The sequence below is a fragment of the Leucoraja erinacea genome, chromosome 5 (genome assembly GCF_028641065.1).
Source record: "Leucoraja erinacea ecotype New England chromosome 5, Leri_hhj_1, whole genome shotgun sequence".
In the NCBI taxonomy this organism is placed as follows: domain Eukaryota; kingdom Metazoa; phylum Chordata; class Chondrichthyes; order Rajiformes; family Rajidae; genus Leucoraja; species Leucoraja erinaceus.
Window position 1 is genome coordinate 43,142,988 of NC_073381.1, and position 22,721 is coordinate 43,165,708.

Sequence of the window (22,721 nt, forward strand, 5' to 3'; positions counted from 1 at the left end):
AATGGTTACCCGAACAATAGTTGAAGGGAAAATGTAAGAATTTATTGAAAAGGGTGTGATAACAGGACACCTGGAAAATATCAATACGACTAGGCAAAGTCAGAATATATTGTTGAAAGGGAAATTGTGTATTACTGAGTTTTTAATGAATTTAATTGTTGAAATAATGAAGTGAGAACCAGTGGATGTGGTCAATATGGACTTTCAGAAGGATTTTGATCGAGTCATCCAGTAAACATCCACCATTAATGCACATAGGAGTTGGAGTAATATACAGGGTTGAGAATTGGTCAAGAAATAGAGGAGGAATAAATAGATTACTTTTGCGATGGCAGGCAATGATTTGTGGGATACTACAAGGATCAATGCTTGGTCCCATTTATTTACAATGTATATCAGCGATTTGGATCTATCTTTGCAGTTAACATAAAACTGTGTGGGTTTGAGAATTGTGAGCATAATGAAAAGCTGTGAATAAGTATGAACTTACTGAGGGATAAAATAGAAAGTATTATTTAAACTGCAAGAACTTGGCAAATGTTGATGTGTAAAATTATTTGAATGCTCTTTCATGCTTATCACTAAGAGCAAACAATTAAATGCAGCAAGCAATTTAGAAGACAAATGAAATGTTGTCCTTCATGGTAAGAGATTTTAAGTACAAGAGACAAGATGTCTGATCACAATTAGGGCGTGGCTGAAACCACACCTGGAGGCTTAAAAGACACTATACTGAACCCTTTTCTGAACACTTGTCCTAATAGCTCTTTATATGCCTGGCTCTCGGTCAGACTTTGCTCAGCAATCACTCCTCAGTAAGGTTTCTCTAGTCACTTTATAAATACAAGGTAATGAATGGCGTTGTAGGTCAGAAGACCTGCAGAAATCTGTTGATAGACCCAGGCACAACAAGGGGCCATAGGAATACCAGCCATTGAAACATGGGGTTGAGAATTTGGAAGGACTGCACCCACAAATATTTTCTGCTCAAGTAGTGCAAATGCTCAGATCAACAAATAAATTATTTCTGACTCATTTTTTGAAAAAAAGCTGAAATCAATAAACCAATTTGAAAAAAAAAAGCGGGTTTCAGAAAACTAGATGCCTTTCTTTACATGAAGGGATTTGCAATAACTAGTTATGCACATTTCTATAAATTATCTCCTGGTGGATTTTCTGCAATGCTAGGCTTACCAACCACATACATAATGAAAGTGCAGATGAACCTCATGTGATTTTAAAGTATCAAAAGAATGAGATGCTGGTCCAATAATCATCAGCAATATATCAAAAATGCCTCCCTTTTCAAACATTACATTGATGGTTTAATCACCAAAAATGGTTAAAATTGAAAAATTACTGGTTAAAAAATTTGTGTTGCTATGCAACAGAATTTAAAGTCATTGACACCATCAAGTATTATGAATACTTCGTTAACTATGTGCAGTTGATTTTTGTACAGTGAAGTTATGTTATTATTCATGACCTTTGGATCGTTAGGAGCTGCCCCAGCTTGTTCGGATTACATTTTTCTGATCTCTATGTCAAATGCTTAGCTAAAGACTACAAACACCCTTCAGGTTTCCTTTATTATTAAATTGAGGTCAGTTGACCCCTGTGAAGTATGACCTAAAGGATCACATTAAAGCATGTCCAGAGATACACCCACAAACAAATTACCTCTCACCAAGACTTTAACATTATATGATGTCAACCATTTCTCAACATAGCAAAACCAGCATATCTGGACAGTTGTAACGGAAGTGAGGCATTTTATACTTTGAATGCATCATGGTTTATCGCAATAATCGTTCCTCAATGATAGCTCTTAAAATTACATGTATGTTTTATCTATTACACAGTAACACTGGACGTTCTTCTCTGCTTAATGGGTTAGTTTCCCAGCTATTCAGGAATCCAATGCTGATGTTGTGAAAATTGTATAACTGACTAAATGATTAGTGGAAAAGAATGAAGCCATACTTGGCCCAGTCCTTATCTAAAGGTCATGCAATTGCTGAGCTCTGATCAGAGATTAAAAATTAACAGTTGTTACTTCATTCACCTTACACCCCTCATCTGAAAATAAGCCTGCTATATGGGGAGGATGACCCTAACGTAGTCACACTAGTTTAAAATATGATTATCACGGAACTAAATTTGAACGTAATTTCATAACCTATAGAGATTTCACATTTTTCCAGATTTGACAAAGCTCTCGGGCAATTAAATGTGGCATCAGTTATGTTTGGATTGAGAATGTTGTAGTGTGTTTAATGTAAAACTTCACTGGTATAGCGACACTGATTATGAACAAATAGAAGAAAATGGGCTTTGTTTTTTGGCATGCTGTCAATGAACTGGAGACAATGGAACCACCAGAAGACATTGGCAAATGATTTTAAAAGTGAATATTAATCATAAACCTAGCTTCACATCTTTAATATCTTATTGTTGTTACTCTTTATGTTATTCAGTAAAGCATAAAAGATGAATTTCAAAAATATATAAAAGATTACCAAATTGGAAACATGCAGTGCCACACAACAGTCAGTTTACTCATGACTAGGGCTGGACAGATTCTGGAATTAACTGAACATATGTTTTGTCTGTACTGAGGACGAAACATGTGACCATCATTGTAACGTGAAAATCTACAAGTATAAGTAAATGTATTACATTCATTGATTACAAGCTAAAATTGTTATTAAATCAACCATTTGATTAAAGTCAATGCTTTTCCTTTTGACATGACCAAAATAATGTTCAGAGGCAAAAGATGACAAATGGCTAAAAATTACACCTTAGTTGTAAGATTGATCATAAAATAATAATTTCTGACATTTGTTTCTATTATTTATGAACAAAATATGGAATACAAAACATAGCCCCCTTATTGCCCATTTAGGGCTAATAATTGAGGACGTGGTTCTTGGTAAAGGATTCTGAAATTTACAATAATTATATCTTTACTGGTCTGCAACAATATTCCAAAACTGAACAGATGTAAACAAGCTCTTTAAGGCCTAAATCTTAAGCATCCTTAAAGAACATCCCAAAGTGCCTTACCGCCAAAGGAGTAACCAATCAATCAATCAATCAAATTTATTCATCACATACACAATAAAGTGCCGTGAAATGAATTTTGCTAGCAGCAGTACAATCAAAAATGAACACACAATACACAATAAAAATTTAACACATACATCCACCACAGCATTCTACACTGTGGTGGAAGGCACAAAGTACAGTCAGTTCTCCTCCATTGTTCCCCCGTGGTCGGGGCCATAAACCTCCGTAGTCGCCGCTGCGGGCGGCTCGATGTACAGGCCTTCTCGTCGGGATGGTAAGTCACGAATCAGCACTTCCCTACCGGAGACTGAGGCTTCAGGATGTTGTAGCCCGCAGGCCGGCGGTTGCAGTTTCTCCGGGAATCCCCGGCGAGGGATCCCGCTCCGGATGGTAAGTCTACGCAGCACCCGCGGCTAGAAGCTCCACAAACCGCGGCTTCAGGATGTTGGCCGTGGGCCGGCATTCGGAGCTCTGCTCCAGCGATCCTTAGCGAGGGATCACAGGCTCGGGACGCCGCGCCCATGGCTAGAAGCTCTGCAGACCACGGCTTTAGGCTGTAAAAGTCCATGGGCCAGCGATCTGTGCACTCCCTTCTGGTGAACCCCGGCAAGGGCTCGCCCGCTCCGCGATGAAAAGTCCATGCTACGCCCGCTGTTGAAACTCCGGGCCCGACTCCCGGAAAGGCCGCACGAATCCTGGCCACACCATCCTGGCCACAGACTCATCTCCCCGCTACCTTAAGGTAGAAGGTACAGGAGCCTGAAGACTGCAACGTCCAGGTTCAGGAATAGCTGCTTCCCCACAGCCATCAGACTATTAAACTCAACTGAAACAAATCTCTGAACATTAATAGACCATTATCTGTTTATTTGCACTTTATCTGCTTATTTATTGATGTGTGTATATATTTATATAATGGTATATAATGGTATAAGGACACACTGATATGTTCTGATATGTTCTGTATTCTGTTGTGCTGAAGCAAAGCAAGAATTTCATTGTCCTATCTGGGACACATGACAATAAACTCTCTCCGTGGAGGAGGCCACTGAACGCGGTGCCCCCCTTAGCCCCCCTCACCATCCCCCACACAAAACACTCCAAAAAACCAAACTGCTGTTACAATATAAGAAATACAGCACCCAATTTGGGCCCAGCCAATCATAAATTATGTAATTATTCTTGACCTACACGAGAATATTGTTCCCATTTGAATGTGAAAAACGACATTGTTCTTTCTCCAAAATGATCAGATGATAAATCTGACAAAATTATGAGAAATGTATAACCTATTACATTTACACATTCCAGTACACACCTTATTCTTCAGCCAGATTATTAAATTTAATACTTCTTTTGTGCCACTAAAAGGATCAACACAACAGCATAATTCAATTTTTATTACTACAGTGTAGGTATAGTTTTTCTTAGTTTAGAGCAGGTTCCCCAAACCTCAAATTTAAAAAAGCGGTGAAATTAATATTCTGTTATTTTTTGTTACAGCCCCATTGTCTGAATATTGACAAATTCTTTCAGGTACATCAATTGATAAATCACAATGTAAGCAAAGCCAACTGGGACATCTTATCAAACTTACCTTATTACGTCTATGTGGCTGATTAGACTTGAAGAAATTGGTGTGAATTTCATGAACAAGATGTTCCTAGGTTTTTACAAAATGCCAGTAATACATACGGTTCAGTACCAATAATTTTTACAACTTTAAGGTCTAAACAACCAGCCCTGAACAAAGCTGTCGAGTTGAGTGAATCAAAGTAAAATGGGCAAAGAAAAAGGATCCAAGTTTTGGAGATTTTTAATGTTTTGCACTAGTTTATTTTATTTTATTTATTTTTTATTAGCAGATGTACAAGAATAGAGCCAACGGCATATAAAATTATAGTTATTGTATAGCTTCAATTTTAACTTTTTAGCTTTGAATTAGAAGAAAAGAAAGGAGAAAAAGCAAGAAAGAGAAAAAGTGAGATGTGCAAAGATAGGACCCCTAGACTACCAAAGTAGTGTAGCCAAAGGGTGAATAAAAGAAAGAAAGAAGAGAGGAATAGAAAAAAAGGACTAAAAGTAAAAGCGAAAGCAAAGTGGTGATATACCTGCCTCTCGTCCCTCCCCACCCATCTCACCCAACCCATAATTAGATTTAAATCCAAAGTTGTGTTGCGCCATACTATCCTTGTAAGAAATCAATGAAGGGTGCCCATGTCTTGGAAAAATGATCTGGTTTTTCTGCCAAGACAAGTCTAATATTTTCAAGATGTAGCGTCTCGGACATGTTTGTAATCAACATCTTAAGAGTAGGGACTGATGTATGTTTCCAAAATTTAAGTATTAGTTTTTTCGCCGTTATCATGCTGTAATTAAGGAAACGTCTTTGAAATAGTGTTAGATCAGAACAGGCTTCTGAAGTACCTAGAGTGATCAGTTCCGTGTCGGGATCCAATTATATTTTTAGTTTTTTTGAAAAATTTCAAAAATTCCTCTCCAGAAATTATGTAACTTTATACAAGAGGCAAAGGAATGGGTTATAGTTGCTTCCTGAAGAAGACATTTATCGCAAATGGGAGATGCATTTGGAAAGATCTTATTCAGTTTAGACTTTGAATAATAGAGTCTGTGCAGTATTTTATATTGAATTAACGAATGCATAACGTTAAGAGAACAGTTGTGTATATATAGAAGGCTTTCCTCCCATCTGTCTTTTAAAATTGGTAGGCCAAGCTCATCTTCCCAAGCTCTTCTAATTACTTCTAACGATGGGGTTTGTATATTTAAAAGGGTGTTATACAGATATGATATTAACTTGTTTGAATCCGAGTTTCTATTCATACATTCGTCTAGTGTGCCTGGCAACATAGATTGATAGTCTTGGATATATGATTTCAGATAGTCTCGTATTTGAAGGTATCTAAAATATTGGCTACCTTTCAGATGATATTTCGACTGTAATTCTTGAAATGAGAGAAGAGTTCCCATCTCATAAAGATCTCCCAGTTTTTTAATTCCTAATCTTTCCCAACATTTTGTCTAAAATAGACGGCTTGAACGAAGGGTTGTTAGCGAATTGGTGAGAGAAGAGATAAATTTCTCAGTTTAAGGGTTGACTTCACTTGTTTACAGATTCGTAAGGTACTGTGGATAATCGGATTTTTCTCATATAATGTTTTCTTCAAATTTATTGGAGAGAGAAGAATCGCGCCTATATTAAAAGGCGAACAATCTTCTCTCTCCATTATTAACCATTTTACCTGTTGGCATGTGTTGTCCATCCAATAGATTACGTTTTTAATATTCGTTGCCCAATAATAGTGTAAAAAATTGGAGAGAGCCAATCTGCCAATTTCTTTGGGTTTACATAGATGCCGTTTATGGATTCTATGTCTTTTATAATCCCAAATAAGTTTGTGATCAGAGTGTCAAGTGCACATCCTTATCTATTGCCCCTGGATAGTTGAAATTTAGGTGAGAGTACATGATTAGTCAGTATTTCGGCAGTCGGCTTGTCATATAGCAATTTTATCCATGAAATAAAATTTTCGCCCAACTGGAATTTTTGCAATACTGTAAAAAGATATTTCCATTCTACTTGGTCAAATGTTTTTTCTGCGTCTAATGAAATAATTGACAAGTCTTCCTTTATCGTTCTGTGTGAGTACATTATCTTAAAGTTTTGCACTAGTTTATGAGGTCGAGTTGCTTGGTTAATGCTTGTTCTGGACATAACAATATACAAAATATGCACTAATATCAGCCACAAGATTTTTCTTGGTATAACTAATTCTGTTTTTCATTCCATTGTGGTGTGTGTGGGTAGGAAACTGATAACTGGTGATAGACACAAAATGCTGGAGTGACGCAGGCAGCATCTCTGGAGAGAAGGAATGGGAGGGTGAAGTTTCAGGTCAAGACCCTTCTTCAGTCTGTACATTTTGTGTCTGAACAAAAACTCCAGCATTTTGTGTCTATCTTCAGTTTAAACCAGCATCTACAGTTCCTTTCTACACAACTGATAATCTTCACCAGACCCACCTGAACATTTGCACAAGTAAATATTAACTGCTTTTATGAAATACTCTCTCTCACTCCATTGTTTCTGAAAGAATTCAAGCAGCTTGAGATCTTTGAAGAAAATAAATATACAATATTTATAAAAATATTAATGCTCTAAGACCTCCTACAAACCTATTCTATTCTAAACAAAATTGCTAGAAAACTGATATAAAAGTGGAAAATGCTGAAATAATAGCATTTATAATATTGCTAATTGTAGCAATATTGTTGCAAGGAGAAACAGAGTTAACAATTTAGTTTGATGTTCCTCTCATCATGCATGTTGCCTGGCCTGCTGAGTATTTCCAGCATGTTATGTTTTAATTGTAAATGGGATGATGGAAGAATATTTCACTCACTTATGCATGTACACATGTGAGCACAATTAGTAATAACTGTTAGATACATGTTTAAAATGAACTATACATTTGAATTTGCAAAATCATATAATGCTTAGCTAACTGGAACTCACTTTAAATTGTCTTCCCTGCTTTACCTTAGGTCTATATTCTCATGAATTCATCACCTCAGTTAAGGTTCCCTGATGATACACTACAGCAGTTTGCATAGCTTTATTGCGACTTCTCCAACTCGTCTGTAAAGGCAAAGGCCAGTCAATTGGATGCCCTCTTGTATAAAGGTTCTGCAAAATAGCTGAATTGCGTCCAAACAACGGAGAGAAGAACTTAATCTCCAATAAACATAAAATATACACATTTTAAATTTAAATTAATTAAGAGTTTGAACATTGACAATAACAATAAATGTTCTAAAATGTAAACTATCTCATGGAACTGAACTTGCAACTTGGCCACTTTTTGTCAGATTTTTTGGCAGGCACACATGATGACAAGTGTTGGTGAGCACAATCCAAAACATAATAAAATTGGAAACGTTTGACAAGTCAGTGATTTTCAGAATGCAGCTACATATCTGACTGCTGTTGTAATGTTGGCATGGAAAGTGTGAAACTTACTATTGTCCCGCTCCCACTCTGATCTTGGCTTCCAACATTGTTCCAACAATGCTCAAAGCAACCTCAAAAATACTTCTTACTTCAATTTCATAATTAACAATCTTTTGGGGTTAACACAAATTCATTATCCCATTTCATTTTAGTAGCAGATGGTGTTCGGCTGTCACCATGAGCACCCCCCTCTTCTCAATAAATCTCTTTTTTCTTCACTGGACCTTTTAGCAGCACTCAAGGCTTACAAAATCTTGCCTTCTATCAATCTCCCATGAGCATTCCCCTCTCAATAAATCTTTTTTTTCTTTACTGGACCGTTTAACAGCTCTCCAGGCTTGCACATTCTTGCCTTTTCTCAATTTACTACTCTAGCTTCATCACAGATACTTTTCCTTTTTTCCCTTAGTTTAGTTTAGTTTAGAGATACAGCGCAGAAGCAGGCCATTTGGCCCATCGGGTCCGCGCTGACCAGCGATCCTCACACATTAACACTATCCGACACCTACTATGCACAATTTTTACATTTACCAAGCCAATAAACCTACAAACCTGTGGGAGTGTGGGAGGAAACCGAAGATCTCGGAGAAAACCCACAGAACTTATGGGGAGAACCTACAAACTCCGTACAGAGGGCACCCGTAGTCGGGATTGAACCCGGATCGCCGTTGCTGCATTCACTGTAAGGCAGCAACTTTACCGCTGTGCCACCATGACCGCCCTCTTACTCCTTGTGCCGTGACCACCCTCTTACTCCTTGTGCATCACCCATCACTCAACACGTTGCCCTTCCCCTTCACTATTGCACATACAAAATACAGTCCTGCACCCCCTGGTCATCAAACCCCACCACATCAACGTCACACAGCACCTTCCTTCTCCGACACCTTTTTCTGGCTCTTTACTCACAAATAAGTTAAATTTCAAACTTTGAAGACTAGTTATTATTCTATACCATTAACTTTTTTATTCTCTCCATAATCTCTGCTTTAAATTTTCCAACATTTAATGTTTTTATTTCAATTTCCAGCAGCCACAGTTTTAACCCTTCTATCTTTAAATCTGCTTGTTTATAACGGCATATTAGAGAATCCATAATTATTTGCCTTTAAATGCAATTAATTTTTTACATCACTAAGAAAGATTGCTTGTATAAACAATAATTTTAAATGCACAATATCGTATTTTCTTCAGTTAAATACAAATGGGTCAATAATACGGCTCAGGCTTCTTTTCAAATGTGAATTCACGTGCCTTGAAAAGACCTGGCATTTTTTTTAAACGTACTAGCATGTTAACCTTCTTCATTTGAAGCATACCATCATTATCAAAGCTTCATATCTTAAAATAGTTCAGTGGATAAGCTGTCAATAACTCGAGTGGCAAAGCAGAATGCTTGCATGGATATATCGTATTCCTCCAATAGTCATCTTAAACTCATTTTCTTAACTTCTTTCAGCAAGTGTTTTGGATATGAAATACAGGTAATCAATGCAAACAATACCATGCTACACTCTTTTTGCTTCAACTGATGGCTCCAAGCCAAACAGTCTTTTGAACCAGAATGATGAGCTCCAGTTTGAAGTTAATTTACTATCGTTCTCCTTATCCTACTACAAAAAGTTAGAACTTGCAGGATGCGGTTCTACAGAATCCAAATCTTCTCGAGAAACTTGGTTGAAGTGCTGTTGTATGTGTATTACTAAATCCTGAGGGCTAATTGGCTCTCTGCTGGTGTAACAGCACAGCCAAACAATATCCTAATCTTTTCTGACATGTAAAGTTGCATGGAAAGACATGGACAGCAAAAGAAAGAACTTTGGCCAAACTTCATCTTCCTGACATAGATGGAATGGAACTAATTATACCATCCACATTATGCCCCCTGGTAATGTCAGCGAATTCAACACAGACCAATATTGAAATTTCAACCTCCCTGGCTCAATTGCCCATCTGCTCCTTCAATAAACTTGGGAAGCAGTCAAATATTTCCAAATCCAATTATCTCACTTTACCAAATGCATTTTTTTAAATAATGCATGGGTCATAGATACTGCTGGTAAAATTCAATATTCCTTCCTTATTCTTGTTCAAAATTTCCCTTTAAATGGGTAGCTTGTATAAAATTGTATGTCTACAGTCATATCTACAGCAAATCTATCCAGGATGCTTGCACACCCAACAAGGTATATCATCTTGAAATACACTCAATGCATAATACCAGTAGAAGTTAAAGGATCTTGTTTATTAATCCCACTGTAACTATAAATAGTAAACTACTTAGAATTTGTGTATTCTGTCATCATTCTCATTATTAGAATGGTACATTCTTCCAAAATATGTAATGAACAGTTTTATATTTAGGTAACTTTTCACTATGTCACCAGAACTTACCTCATTGGACAATAACCACTGTTATGTAATTGTAAAAATAATAGCGATGGATTTGAGCAGAACATATTATTATACTTTAAATAGGTAGCTCTTTGTCTTAATCTGATCTTTTGATCAAGAGTACAAACTCAAAACATCGCATCTTGCTTTTATCTTGACATGGATCTTAGGTGGGTTGGAGTTGAAAACTAAAATAGTCAAATACACATGATATGGGCATCCTGTCAAAATGCTGAAGAATAAAAACAAGATAAATGTCATATCATGAACACAGCTGACTTCAAGGGGTATCAGCAAAAGGTCTTAATGAAATCAAAATACGTCCTACAGTTCTCTTGTCAAACGCCTGTTCCCTTTTAGTAGACTATAAAAATGTGCCCTCATAAATGCAAATTATTTTGTGGTAACTCATGAAAATCAAAAAAAGCTGACCTCCGCACTGCTCTCAAGAGCACATCATTGAATGCTAGGTACAAAGCAATGTTGTAGCACACTAGAAATACAATCATTTTGAACGCAACTCATACTGTGAACATCAATCATTCTTAAAGGTACAGCTTATATCTGAGGAAGTGGCCTGGCAGAGCAAAAACTTTATGAACTGTTTTGCCCACATCCCATGGCCACACCAATAGATTTAGGACAGGATACATCAAACAGAAGGGAACAGAGAAGTCAGGAAATAAAAATGCCACGCTTTGGCGCGGCTGCTGTAAATACCATGGAGAATGAAAGCAATGAAATGGTAGGGAACCCTTGCCCCTGGAGACTTCTCACCAACTCAAATAATTTGGCCTTTGTTCTTGCTGCATTTTGTACATTCCTTGTATTGTCCAGACATTGATTCAAAGCATACACTCATCTCCAGCAACCTTACAAATATATTAGACTGAAAGTCTAATGAGGTATATTTATACAACAAAAACTAAATGTCTTGGCTTATAACCTGAGACTGTGGCTCTCATCCCAGACTCCCTGGCCAGGAGAAACATCCTCTACTTATGCAGACAGTCTAGCACCATCAGAAATGTGCAACTAAACTCAACTAGGACTTCTGAACACTTATTTCATCTGAGTCTCAAAACCCAAGAGCATCTGATCCACTAGAATACAGTCCAAGTTGACCCTATCTCTCCACATAGAGCAATGCACCATGTCAACATAGAAACATAGAAATTAGGTGCAGGAGTAGGCCATTCAGCCTTTCGAGCCTGCACCGCCATTCAATATGATCATGGCTGATCATCCAACTCAGTATCCCGTACCTGCCTTCTCTCCATACCCTCTGATCCCCTTAGCCACAAGGGCCACATCTAACTCCCTCTTAAATATAGCCAATGAACTGGCCTCGACTACCCTCTGTGGCAGAGAGTTCCAGAGTTCAAGAGTGGATCTTATATACTGACATGACACACTCATCATGGAAAGTATATCCTGACCATCATATACAACTCCTCCTTGAATACTATCTTTATCATTCGTTAACAATTGCTTTTCTTTTTTTTACACCATGCTGGAATGTACAATATTCTAATTCCTATATTTGTTCTATAAATGTTTGCTATTGTCTAGCAGCATCATACGCTTTAATGATGATTCCCAATCTACCAGAACATACTTGCTCCTCATAAGTTTATTTAGTATTAGGAGCCTAATTTAAGTCTCACCTATTTCACTTTCCATTTTAATTAAGAATTCTATCATGAATACAATCCTAGTTGACCTTTCCCGAATGGACCGCACAAGATTACTAACTTTTTTTATTAGAAAGTGGCCAATCTGTTGGCCTGCGCCTAGTTATCTACTGATACCTCGGGTCCATAAAGTCACCCCAAACACAATCCTACACCAATCCTCCAGAGTATTATTACTAATTTAGCTTGGCCAGTGCACATGGAGATTGGTCCCATAATTTGTATATTAGTCTTGCTACAAGTATCTTCAATTACCTATTTGATGCCATCCTCATTAATACGTGCTGTTCAGAAATATGTAAACACCATCCACTAAGTTAGTGTTCTTAGGCTCTACTCAGTCTTCATTTTCTGAGCTAATACCTTCTCACTATTGCACTAACTTCCTTTTACTGATAAACCATATTCCGCTTTGCCTATCTTTCCTAAGTACACTTTGATATTTAAATTTCCATTCTTGATAACCATGTTGCCGTTGTCCCATCATGGCAATCATATTTGCGTATCATTTGCGTATCAATACTGATGCAGTTAACTCATCTACTATGCAGTTAATTTATCCACCTGCTGATCATATATTTTGCTTATTGAAATACATCATTGCTCAGTGAATCTTTTCTTAACAATTTTTAAAATACCAGATCATATTTTTGGATTATTGGCCCACTTAAATTATTGCCATTTTCAATCGCACAGGAATTATTTTCAGCCATAATCACATTGAATGGCGGTGCTGACTCTAAGGGCCGAATGGCCTATTCCTGCACCTATTGTCTATTTTGCTTGCTGACACAATGTGGCTATTTTTTATCCCAACCTCAAGCATTCTATGTTGAAGAAAGAACTGCAGATGCTGAAAAATCGAAGGTAGACAAAAATGCTGGAGAAACTCTGAAGAAGGGTTTCGGCCCAAAACGTTGCCTATTTCCTTCGCGCCATAGATGCTGCCTCAACCGCTGTGTTCTCAAGAATTCTATATTTTCTTTCACAGGGTCTCTCTCTATGCCTGCATTAATCTCCCTCCCTTGCTATTTCATTCTCTGCAACTCCAGTCCCAGCGTGGATTCTGCTGCAGTATGCCCCAATGGAACGGCTCTTTCCTTCCTCAATAGTAAGGCCCATGTCCACTTGAATCAAAACCCCACCACTCCTTTTCAGTGCGGAGAAGTTATCCCTCATCCAGGCACTAAGTATGCAACAAATTCTGAAAATTACTTTCAAGGGAACAAACAATATTGAAATGGGATTTGCTAGAAATGTTCAAAATCATTGGGAACCTGTTCAAAATGCCTGAATCATTGGGCCAAAGGCCTCCCTCTGTGCTAAGGCAAGCAATTTTACTTTTACTATTCTACAATCCCACAGCTAGAAGAATGGACCAGAAGGGCATAGAGTGGAGCACAGAACTGCCACAGAAGTTAAGGCTGCAGACTAATGTCACCAGTAACTCATGTTCAATCCTAATCTTGAATGCCGCCTGTCCATATTCTCCCCACGACTTGCACGTGTTTCCCCCCTGGTGCTCCAATTTTCTCCCTAACCCTAAAGATATATGTGTGGATTAACCGGCAAATGTAAATGACCCCTAAGCATAGGTAAGTGGCAACAACTTATAAGGCCATGTGAGAGGGAATAATTTGCAAGGTGACAAGGAAATATGAGAGGGAATGGGACTGAACCGATTGGTCTTCAAGGGCCTGCATAGATTCGATAGGCTGAATGGCTTTTTAATTTGAAGTAAATATATAATTACATGCAGATGATTCCAAGGAGAGGACAAGGCAGTGGCTGATATATCCAATGGGATAACAACACTGCATATTGTTGCCCAGGATACTCTTGATTATTGGAAGATTTCTTCTGGGTTCTGCCATCTGACATCCATGTACACCATTCACATTTTCTTACCACTTCAAACTCCACATTCTGTAATTAACACAAACTAATCCTGTAAACAACCAGTCCATCACTTTCATGCACTCCATTGCCTGAAATAGCCTGTTTGTTAGAAGGCATCGAGAAGCAGCACCAGTACTCCGCTAACACAGCTTGGGAGATCTAGTGGCCTCTTGGTGGATTTGCTGTCCATATTTTGCTCATGCTCACTTGTCACGTGTAATCAGCAGCTGACAATCCAATTATGTGCTTTACTATTTGGACCAAAGTGTGAATATCTGAGTTAGTGCATGGTCGGCCTGTAATGATGAAGAGTGACCTCTTCGGAGGAACTGTTGACTTCCTCTTTGATCTCTTCCTGTGGGAGATTAAAGCCAAGTTAGAAAAAGCTGCACACGACTTTTAGAGTTATCATTATGTAGCAAGTCATGTTTCACCTCTAACTGATAGCAAATCAAAATAAATGAGTGATGTATGTCATGTGTTTGACAATTAACACAGTCAGTGGAATATTGGACCCCATTATCTCTCCATATCCAATGGTCAAACACATCAAGATTCTAACAATTCCGGCTCCTCCTCCGTAAGTCTGCTGAGAAATGTGAGGAGTGATTTTTGCTCATCTTTGCTACCATCTTTGGGACCATCTTTGCTTCTTGACCTTTTTCCCCAATAGTCTGTGCTCTCTTCTCCTGTAAGGAAATAAAGAGACCTAAGAGTAAGGATTATGGTATACGTTGAATGAAAGAATGAATGAAGTATATTTTGCTGAGCATAGCTAAGAGAGAATAGCATGACTAAGCAGAAAGAAGAAAGTAGGTGCGCATTGTGGATGGACAAAAGCATATGAAAGGAAGTACACTGAAAAGGAATGAGTACAAATGCATGAAAAGGTAGGGTGAATAGTTATCAGCTTGGAATAGGCTTAAGAAAGTAGACTGGGGTTGGGATGATAACCATATTAGTTCATAGGTGAATACTCCAAAGTAATCATTTTTCCTGACTTACTTTGTCAATGAACTCTTGAGTATGGTACCACCTACCGCAGCTACCTCACTGTCAAACTTCTACTGTGTCTTCATTTATTCAGCAACAGGCATCTTCCTTCTGATAAGATGATAGAGCATCTCCCTGTGAACTTTTAAAACCCCAAATACCACTCTTGCTTCTTGCTTCTATTCTCTGACTTCCTCTGATGTGCTCCCAATCATAATCAATTAATTATATTAATGCTCTGATGTCCAAGCAGATTCAACAATGATGGATAATTAAACATTTGACACCAAGACTGCTCATGAACATCACCATCAATCACTACCACCACACGTACAATAGTCAAGGCTGCATTGGCAACCAGCCTCAAGCAAAAGTAACCAAAGAATAATCTAATTGAGCCTCCTGAAAGATTCTCGCATCACAGAAATCCGAGTTCACCTTTCTGATTCACAGTATAAAAATCCAAGTGGATTGAATACAAGAAATACTTTTTGGCCTCACAGTATTATGACTACTGTGCTGAAATCTTTAGTTGCCGAACAAGCTAGATATTCAGACTAAGTTCAGTCACCACGATCCCATCAAACCAATAGTCGGGAAAATTAGACAGGTATTACCAGAAAGGAAGAAAAATCCAATCTAGCCAATTACAGCCCTATCATTGTCCACTCCATCATCAGCAAACATCGGAAGGTGCCATAATGGTGCCATCAAAAAATACTTCCTCACCAATAACTTGTTCTTCTCTCTCTGTTTAGATTCCTCCATGCATTTTCTATTCCAGATCTCATCACAGCCTTAATCCCAACATGATAAAGCAACTGAATTCCAGAGGAGAGGAAAAGTGACTAACCTTTGAAATCAATGCAAAATTTAACAATCTGATGGGCCTCTGAAAGACAATGTGAAATAAAGCTCCCCAGTGGCTGGAGTTGTACCTCAAACAAACAAAGATGATTTAAGTTGTTGGCTGCCAATACTCTCAGTCCCAGGACATTGCCGAATAAGTTCTTCAGGGCAGTGTCCTAGGCTCAAACATCTTCAGTTCTTCATTCATGGGTATCCTGCCATCGTAAATTCACAAAAGGGGAGGTTTGTCGATTAATGCATAGTAGTTTGCTCCATTCATACCTCCTCAGACAATGAAACAATCCATGTTTGTCCAAAGTGTGGCATTGATAAGTGGATAGTTTACTGCACACAATTGACAAGAAATGCACTGGATGATCCTGCCCACCATCAACATCAGTGTGAACGATACATCTTCTAGATGCGCTAGGATGCACCCTCAGTGATGTGACCTGGGGTCATTGGGTGTTTCGGGTCTCACAATGTCAGACACCCTCGCCCATGCGACCCAGCCGGGGTTGATCAAGCCCCAACTTGCGTCCCAGCAGCAACCATCCACGGATTAGCCCTCTTAATCCAAAGCCACCTAGAGTCACTAGAGAAAAGAAACTTAACTGTCCTAGCCACAAGATGAAAATAGTTGCAACAGCAAGTCAGATCCTCGCTATTTTGGATGAGGTGATTCATCCCTGAATATCCAGAGTCTATCCACTATTTACAAGGAACATGCCTTAAACCTGATGGAAACCCTTCAACATCCTGAATGAGTGTACTGTCAACAATTCTAAATTATGTCAACACCATCAAAGGTAAATAATTCTTCTTGACTACTGACTAATAACACAACCGCACACATTAATTTTCCTTATATCTGATGTACTGTGACCAGAATGTGCACCATCTACAAAACACCAAATGAACTGTGACATGATAATGCTATATAATGCTACATTCTACACTCTGCTATTGTTTTGTCTTCGTATGACATGTTGTACTTGTGCAAGGCCTGAATGTACTCATGCATAGTATGATTTGACTGGATAGCAAACAATGGTTTTCACTGTATCTCGACACGTGTGACTTTAAAAACCAATGCCAATATCAAATGCAGCAAGACCTGGGCAATGGAAACATAGGAACTGCAGATGCTGGAATCTTATGTAGAACACAAAAGGTGGGAGTAACTCAGCATCAGACAGCGTCTCTGGAGGACATGGATGGGCGCCAATTTGAGCCGGGATCCTAATTCAGACAATATCCAGGCTTGAGCTGATAGGTGACAAGTTACATTCATACAAATCTAGCTATCTCACACTGTCAATACTATCCATATCCTGTGGAAGGGGTTCCCATTGACCTGAAATTAAACTGGAGTAGCCATATACATAATGTGGCTGTAAGCGCAGGTCACAGGGGCTAGGAATCCTGAGATGACTGACTCATCTACTGATTTTGAAAAGCTTATCCATTATTGCAAGATCAAGTCAGAAGTGGAATACTCTCCACTTGTCTGTATGAGTACAACTTCAACAACACTCAAACAGCTCAACATCATACAGGACATAGCAGACCGCTGGATAGGCATCCAATCCACAACCATTCACTCACTCTACCTCCATTGCACAGTAACATCAGTTTGTACCATCTACAGGATGAGGGGCAGCAACACACCAAGTCTCCTTCGACAGAAATGCCCAAACCAATGGCCACTTCAAACTAGAAGGACAAGAACAGCTAATGTATGGGAACACCACCACCTGGAAGTTGCTGTCCGAGCCACACACCATCGTGACTTGGAAATATATCACTGTTCCGTCACTGTAGCTGCGTTAAAATCCTGAAACTTGATCCTTAATACCATTGTCAGTATACAGACATCTCAAGGACAGCAGTGGTTTAAGAGGCAGCCTACCATCTCCTTCTTAGGGCAATTAGGGATGGGCAATTAAATGCTGGTCAGCCTGCAAAGCCCATCTCTCTTGAATGATGGAAAGAAATTCAGGATAAATCACATGCGGGACAAGCAGAACAGATGGGGGAATTAATGCTGCCGTCAATGACTGCATGTGGGAAAGTATCAGTCGTCCAACCTCTTATTTTACTCTGGTTTTGGAATAAGTGAATCAGTGGAATTTGGTAATCATACTAAATCAGTGATTAAGGCAACTTGGAGAGGAATGTGTGTGACTGTAGGACAAAAAAAAAAATCAAAAATGGGAACATGTAGTTCAGTGCAAAAAAAAGCAGCCCATTTTGGAAGAAAAACTTGGATAAAACATGTTCACTAAATAATGACACTCATGAGCAAAGGAACAGAAGGATCAATGGAAACATATGTATAGATTCTTCAACTGATCATTCAACTCAATAAGCCATGAAGACCAAATAAAATAATGGGATTTGATACAGAGGGTCTAAAAAGCAAGAAGCAATTTAACATTTTTTTATGACATTAGCCAAGCCACAGATGGGATAATTTCTGTAGTTTTGGGCACTGAATTACATAAACAAGAAAAGACATAGAAATGTTTGCCAAAATGAAACCACAAATGAGAAGTTATTTATATACAAGCTCAAAAATATGTGTTACTTTCATCAGAAAAGCAAAGCTAATCTTCACAGTGAGACAATGTCATAGATGCACTTTTTCCTGTCCAATGTTTAAAACGCTTCTGTTTATATGTATTCTAAATGATTATTTATTTAATGAATGTGCACTGAAGTAAAGCAAGAATTGATGGTGCAACTGATGAACTGTCAACACGAACCAAAACTATTGGTTGAAATTTTCTCTGTTTTTAAACTTGTATTTTTTTTCTATTTTCATTCCTAATTTTTTTGTACGATTTATCGGTAACTACGTTTTCATGAAACATGAACTTAAAAATTAATGCTAACCTTTTATCTGCAATGATAAACACAATTCTCATAATTATAAATTATAATTACAACTCATATGATGAAGTATATATTGTCCTGATGTTTCATTTGCATAATCTGCTAAAATTAACAAGGCAAATTACTGAAATCAGAAGAGGACCTTAACAGCTTCAGCTGGACATTTACTACTTGTGGCCAAGTTGATTGCAATTGTCTCGTTTGCTTATCTGGTGATTTGGTAGTACAGCAAATATTGTTCCTAACAGGAAAATATAGTACATTTGAAATATCAATGCTGTTTTACAGTCTGATTTAATAATAGTGTATGGTTTGAGCCAACTTAATGCCAAATGCATCAAGGCTCCATTTGAACCTACTGTACAATTGGCTTAGTCAATGTTATCGTGCTCAGTTTTGAAATGTAATCCAAGATAACACGGACAGGTCAATTCCATCTGGCCAATAATGTGAATAATCATGCACAAAATGTGACCTAGTCAAATGAATGTGAAGAAGCATCTATATATAAAAAACAAATCAAGTAAAAGAGATAACAGAAAATGTGGGAGACACTCAAATGGTTAGCAGGCATTTGTATTTAAAGAGAAACCATTTTGAGTTTGAAATGACCACAATTTATGTCCAACTTTGTTTCAAGCACATTATTTCCTTCTCAAGATATCTTTTAATGATTACTAAAGAATTTCTGAAATCATCACATGTGAGTAATTTAATAGAAAGATGTGTTAGCACCACAGAAAGCAAACTACCATTTGTTATCAATCTGAAAAGTTATTAATGCACTAACATAACTGGCAAGTTGCCAAGAAATAAGATAAAAAGTTATGATTCTCTACAGTTTAGACTGTAGAGTCAAAAACCACTGCAATGCTGACCAGTCATTTTGACCTGAAATTGTAACTCTCTTTTCCCCCTCCACTATTGTTTATTGGTGTGTATTCTAAACATTTTCTGAAATGGGGGGGAGGAGAGGGTGAGGGGGGGAATCTTACAGGTTTCCACTATCTACCGTATTTTGTTGTGTGTTTTCTTAGACAAACAGCATTTTGTTTTCAACCATAATTTAAGTTTTTATTGTTAGGTTGGCAGCTAAATCATGTACTTAGGCACACACACACACACCCACATGTTTCTCTCTCTCTGTTTCTGAGCAAATTAATTTGAACCTGGAAAAGATAAATGTTGATTATCTTTGAGGGTCATTCACAAAGTTGCAGTATAGTTTATAAGAAGGATGGCAGAACATACATATTGACAAAAATAGCATGGACTGGGTTCTGCCAGCTGCTATTGTAACTCAATACAAATGTATTTGCCACTGAAGATCTAGTCCCATGACAGGTCTGCGTTTTGCTGACTTCCACAGGTAGCATTATCAATCTCAAATTAAAATAATTGATGCCCGCCATTAAATGTGTCATGTGATACAAGAAACAGTGATGACATGTTTCCTATTTGTCTGCAAAATATAATGCAAATAAATGATGCAAACAGTTTGAAAATCTCAGGGCAGTGTTCACTCAGTTGAAAAGGCGGCTCTCTGCGTGATTTACCCTCATTGAAAAGTATGCGGATGGCATCAGTCTGGTTCCACAACCTATAATTCAGTACTAATTACTCTAAAATTAGTACCCACGCTCAAATGAGAAAATCATTTGCTGTGGTATATCAGAATGAGAAATTTGGATGGGATAGGCAGATTTTATTGGCGTGCTCTATGTAACAATATAAATAAATGTACTTAAAATCATGGACTTAGATTTGTTTCAATGATTTTTGAGAAAATGGACCGCAAACTTTGAAGCAGAGCTAAGAGTTTAGTATGAGAGCAAATTACTGGAAGATTTTACTGGCCTTTCTACTCCAGAATGGAAGCTTATAAGATTGAAACTAGATTGAAAAGAGAGCAGATATTGGGGGAAACAGTGGCATATTTATGGTAAAAAAGAAAACAGCAACATTTTATGAAGTAAACAAAGATTAAGATAGAAAAATTACCAAGGGCCACTTGGAAGCATCTGTGAAAATATGATGCTTTCCATGTCTGGTTATTTGAGGTAGTAACTAACAAATGAACTGCTTTACAAAGCTGGGGCTAAACATAGTACAGTCACTGGACAAAGACTGTTAAAAAATGTGGTACTTGAAAGAACAAAGGCAGCCAAACAGTTTATGTTCTTAAAAGAATGGTGATATCCCATTAGTGCATCCCCACCAGCAACCAGAGGACTCGCTGGTCATATGAAATCATAGGACATTTAACAATATGATCTGTGCTTACCATTGTTTGCTTGCGTTTTCTCCCTGGCCTGCCTCGTCTTTTCTCCTTGTTTCTATTTTTCTCTGGCTGCTCATCATTCTGTATCATAAAAACAAGGTACAGACAACCAGATGATTTTTATTGATAAACGATGATGCAGCAGGTCATTAGAATGATCAGCAGGGAAAAAATCTTCCATTTGCCATTTTCAATATGTACTGTAACGGACCCTTTAAGTTATCTTCGATTAACAATTTCTTCTCTACAATTTATTACATTTTCTGGCAACTTGTCGATTCTGATGGCATTTCATCCAAAGAACATTTTTCTGATGTACGCATTCATCTCTAAAGAGACAGTGTAAATGAATTGGTATTTCTTCTCCACCATATTTCTGGTGTTTCTCCTCAGGTAACAGGTCGGAGTAAATTTTAACCAGAAGTTAAGAATTCAATATAAGAATGAGGAGGAGACAGTACAGAAATTCTGGTTCTTGAGAGTATTTTAGTAGAGAGAAAGCAGCCATGCAACAAGGTTTAAAATGGGAGTTCCTTTGAACGATGGCTGAAAGAGCAGCCTTTGGCAGTGGACTGGATAAATGAAGAATAATCAGCCCATTCAAGATAAAGGCAGATGCAGGTTCACATATGTGGATGAAGAAGATTGCTCAATTTGTCTGAAATGAAGCCAGAGAAGACAGTAAGGACCTTAAAGTTAATTTGCTGGAAGACTGATTTGAAGTTATGTGCAACTTTGGATGAAAGAAGGCCTCATCCCTAGATTAATTGAATAAAAAAATGTTCAAAGGTGCAACATGTAAGGCTTCCTCAAAATGATGAATCATAGATTTTTTTTGTCTACCTTCGATTTTTTCAGCATCTGCAGTTCTTTCTTAAACAATTATTCAAAGGGTATTTTATTGTCACATGTACCAATTAAGGTACTGTGATACTCGATTTACTTGATTGGGGTTTAAATCTTTGTGTTGGGAGTTATACCCCAAAACCACTTGACATTACATTATAAAAGAAAAGGAACCTTGTGATGAAGAAATTTGGGATTAAAAAGATCTGTTCATAATTAAGGACAATTGCAAAGCTACATATTATTTCACACAGTTTGCAAATTAAAAAATAATTAAATGAGTTTACACCTGAGCCCCAAAAAGGTACAAAAATGTTTTAAACAAGGGAGGCATGGTGGTGCAGCGGTAGAGTTGCTGCCTTACAGCGCTTGCAGCACTGGAGACCCGGGTTCGATCCTGACTACGAGTGCTGTCTGAAGGAGTTTGTATGTTCTCCCCTTGACCTGCGTGGGTTTTCTCCAAGATCTTCAGTTTCCTCCCACACTCCAAAAAACTACAGGTATGTAGGTAAATTGGCTCGGTATATATGTGAAAATTGTCCCTAGATAATGTTAATATGCAGGGATTGCTGGTCGGCGCAGACTCGGTGGGCCGAAGGGCCTGTTTCAACACTGTATCTCTAAACTAAACTAATATCAGCATTGTGGACTTGAAGCTGCTGGAAAAGGATCCAGGGCAACATATGAGATGGGCAGCTCAAGGAACAGCAGGAGCTCCTTGTTTATGGATAATGGCTGCTGTCAGTCTCTGCATTTATGCCTT

At 38.0% G+C, this 22,721-nt stretch overlaps 1 protein-coding gene across 11 annotated transcripts in view; it reads right to left on the bottom strand.

Moving 5' to 3' along the window:
* dnmt3ab (DNA (cytosine-5-)-methyltransferase 3 alpha b) overlaps nucleotides 1-22,721 on the bottom strand; it is a 384,047-nt gene that overhangs the window by 310,192 nt on the left and 51,134 nt on the right. For 9 of the 11 annotated variants that reach the window (XR_008723462.1, XR_008723461.1, XM_055635449.1 and 6 more), the window contains exon 3: nucleotides 21,116-21,193. The exons of the other annotated variants lie outside the window; for them this stretch is intronic. Coding sequence is in view for 7 of the 9 variants with exons in the window: in XM_055635449.1 (XP_055491424.1) it covers nucleotides 21,116-21,193 (78 nt within the window). In the remaining 2 variants the exon portion in view is untranslated. The remainder of the gene's footprint in view (nucleotides 1-21,115; nucleotides 21,194-22,721) is intronic. 11 annotated transcript variants of the gene reach the window in all.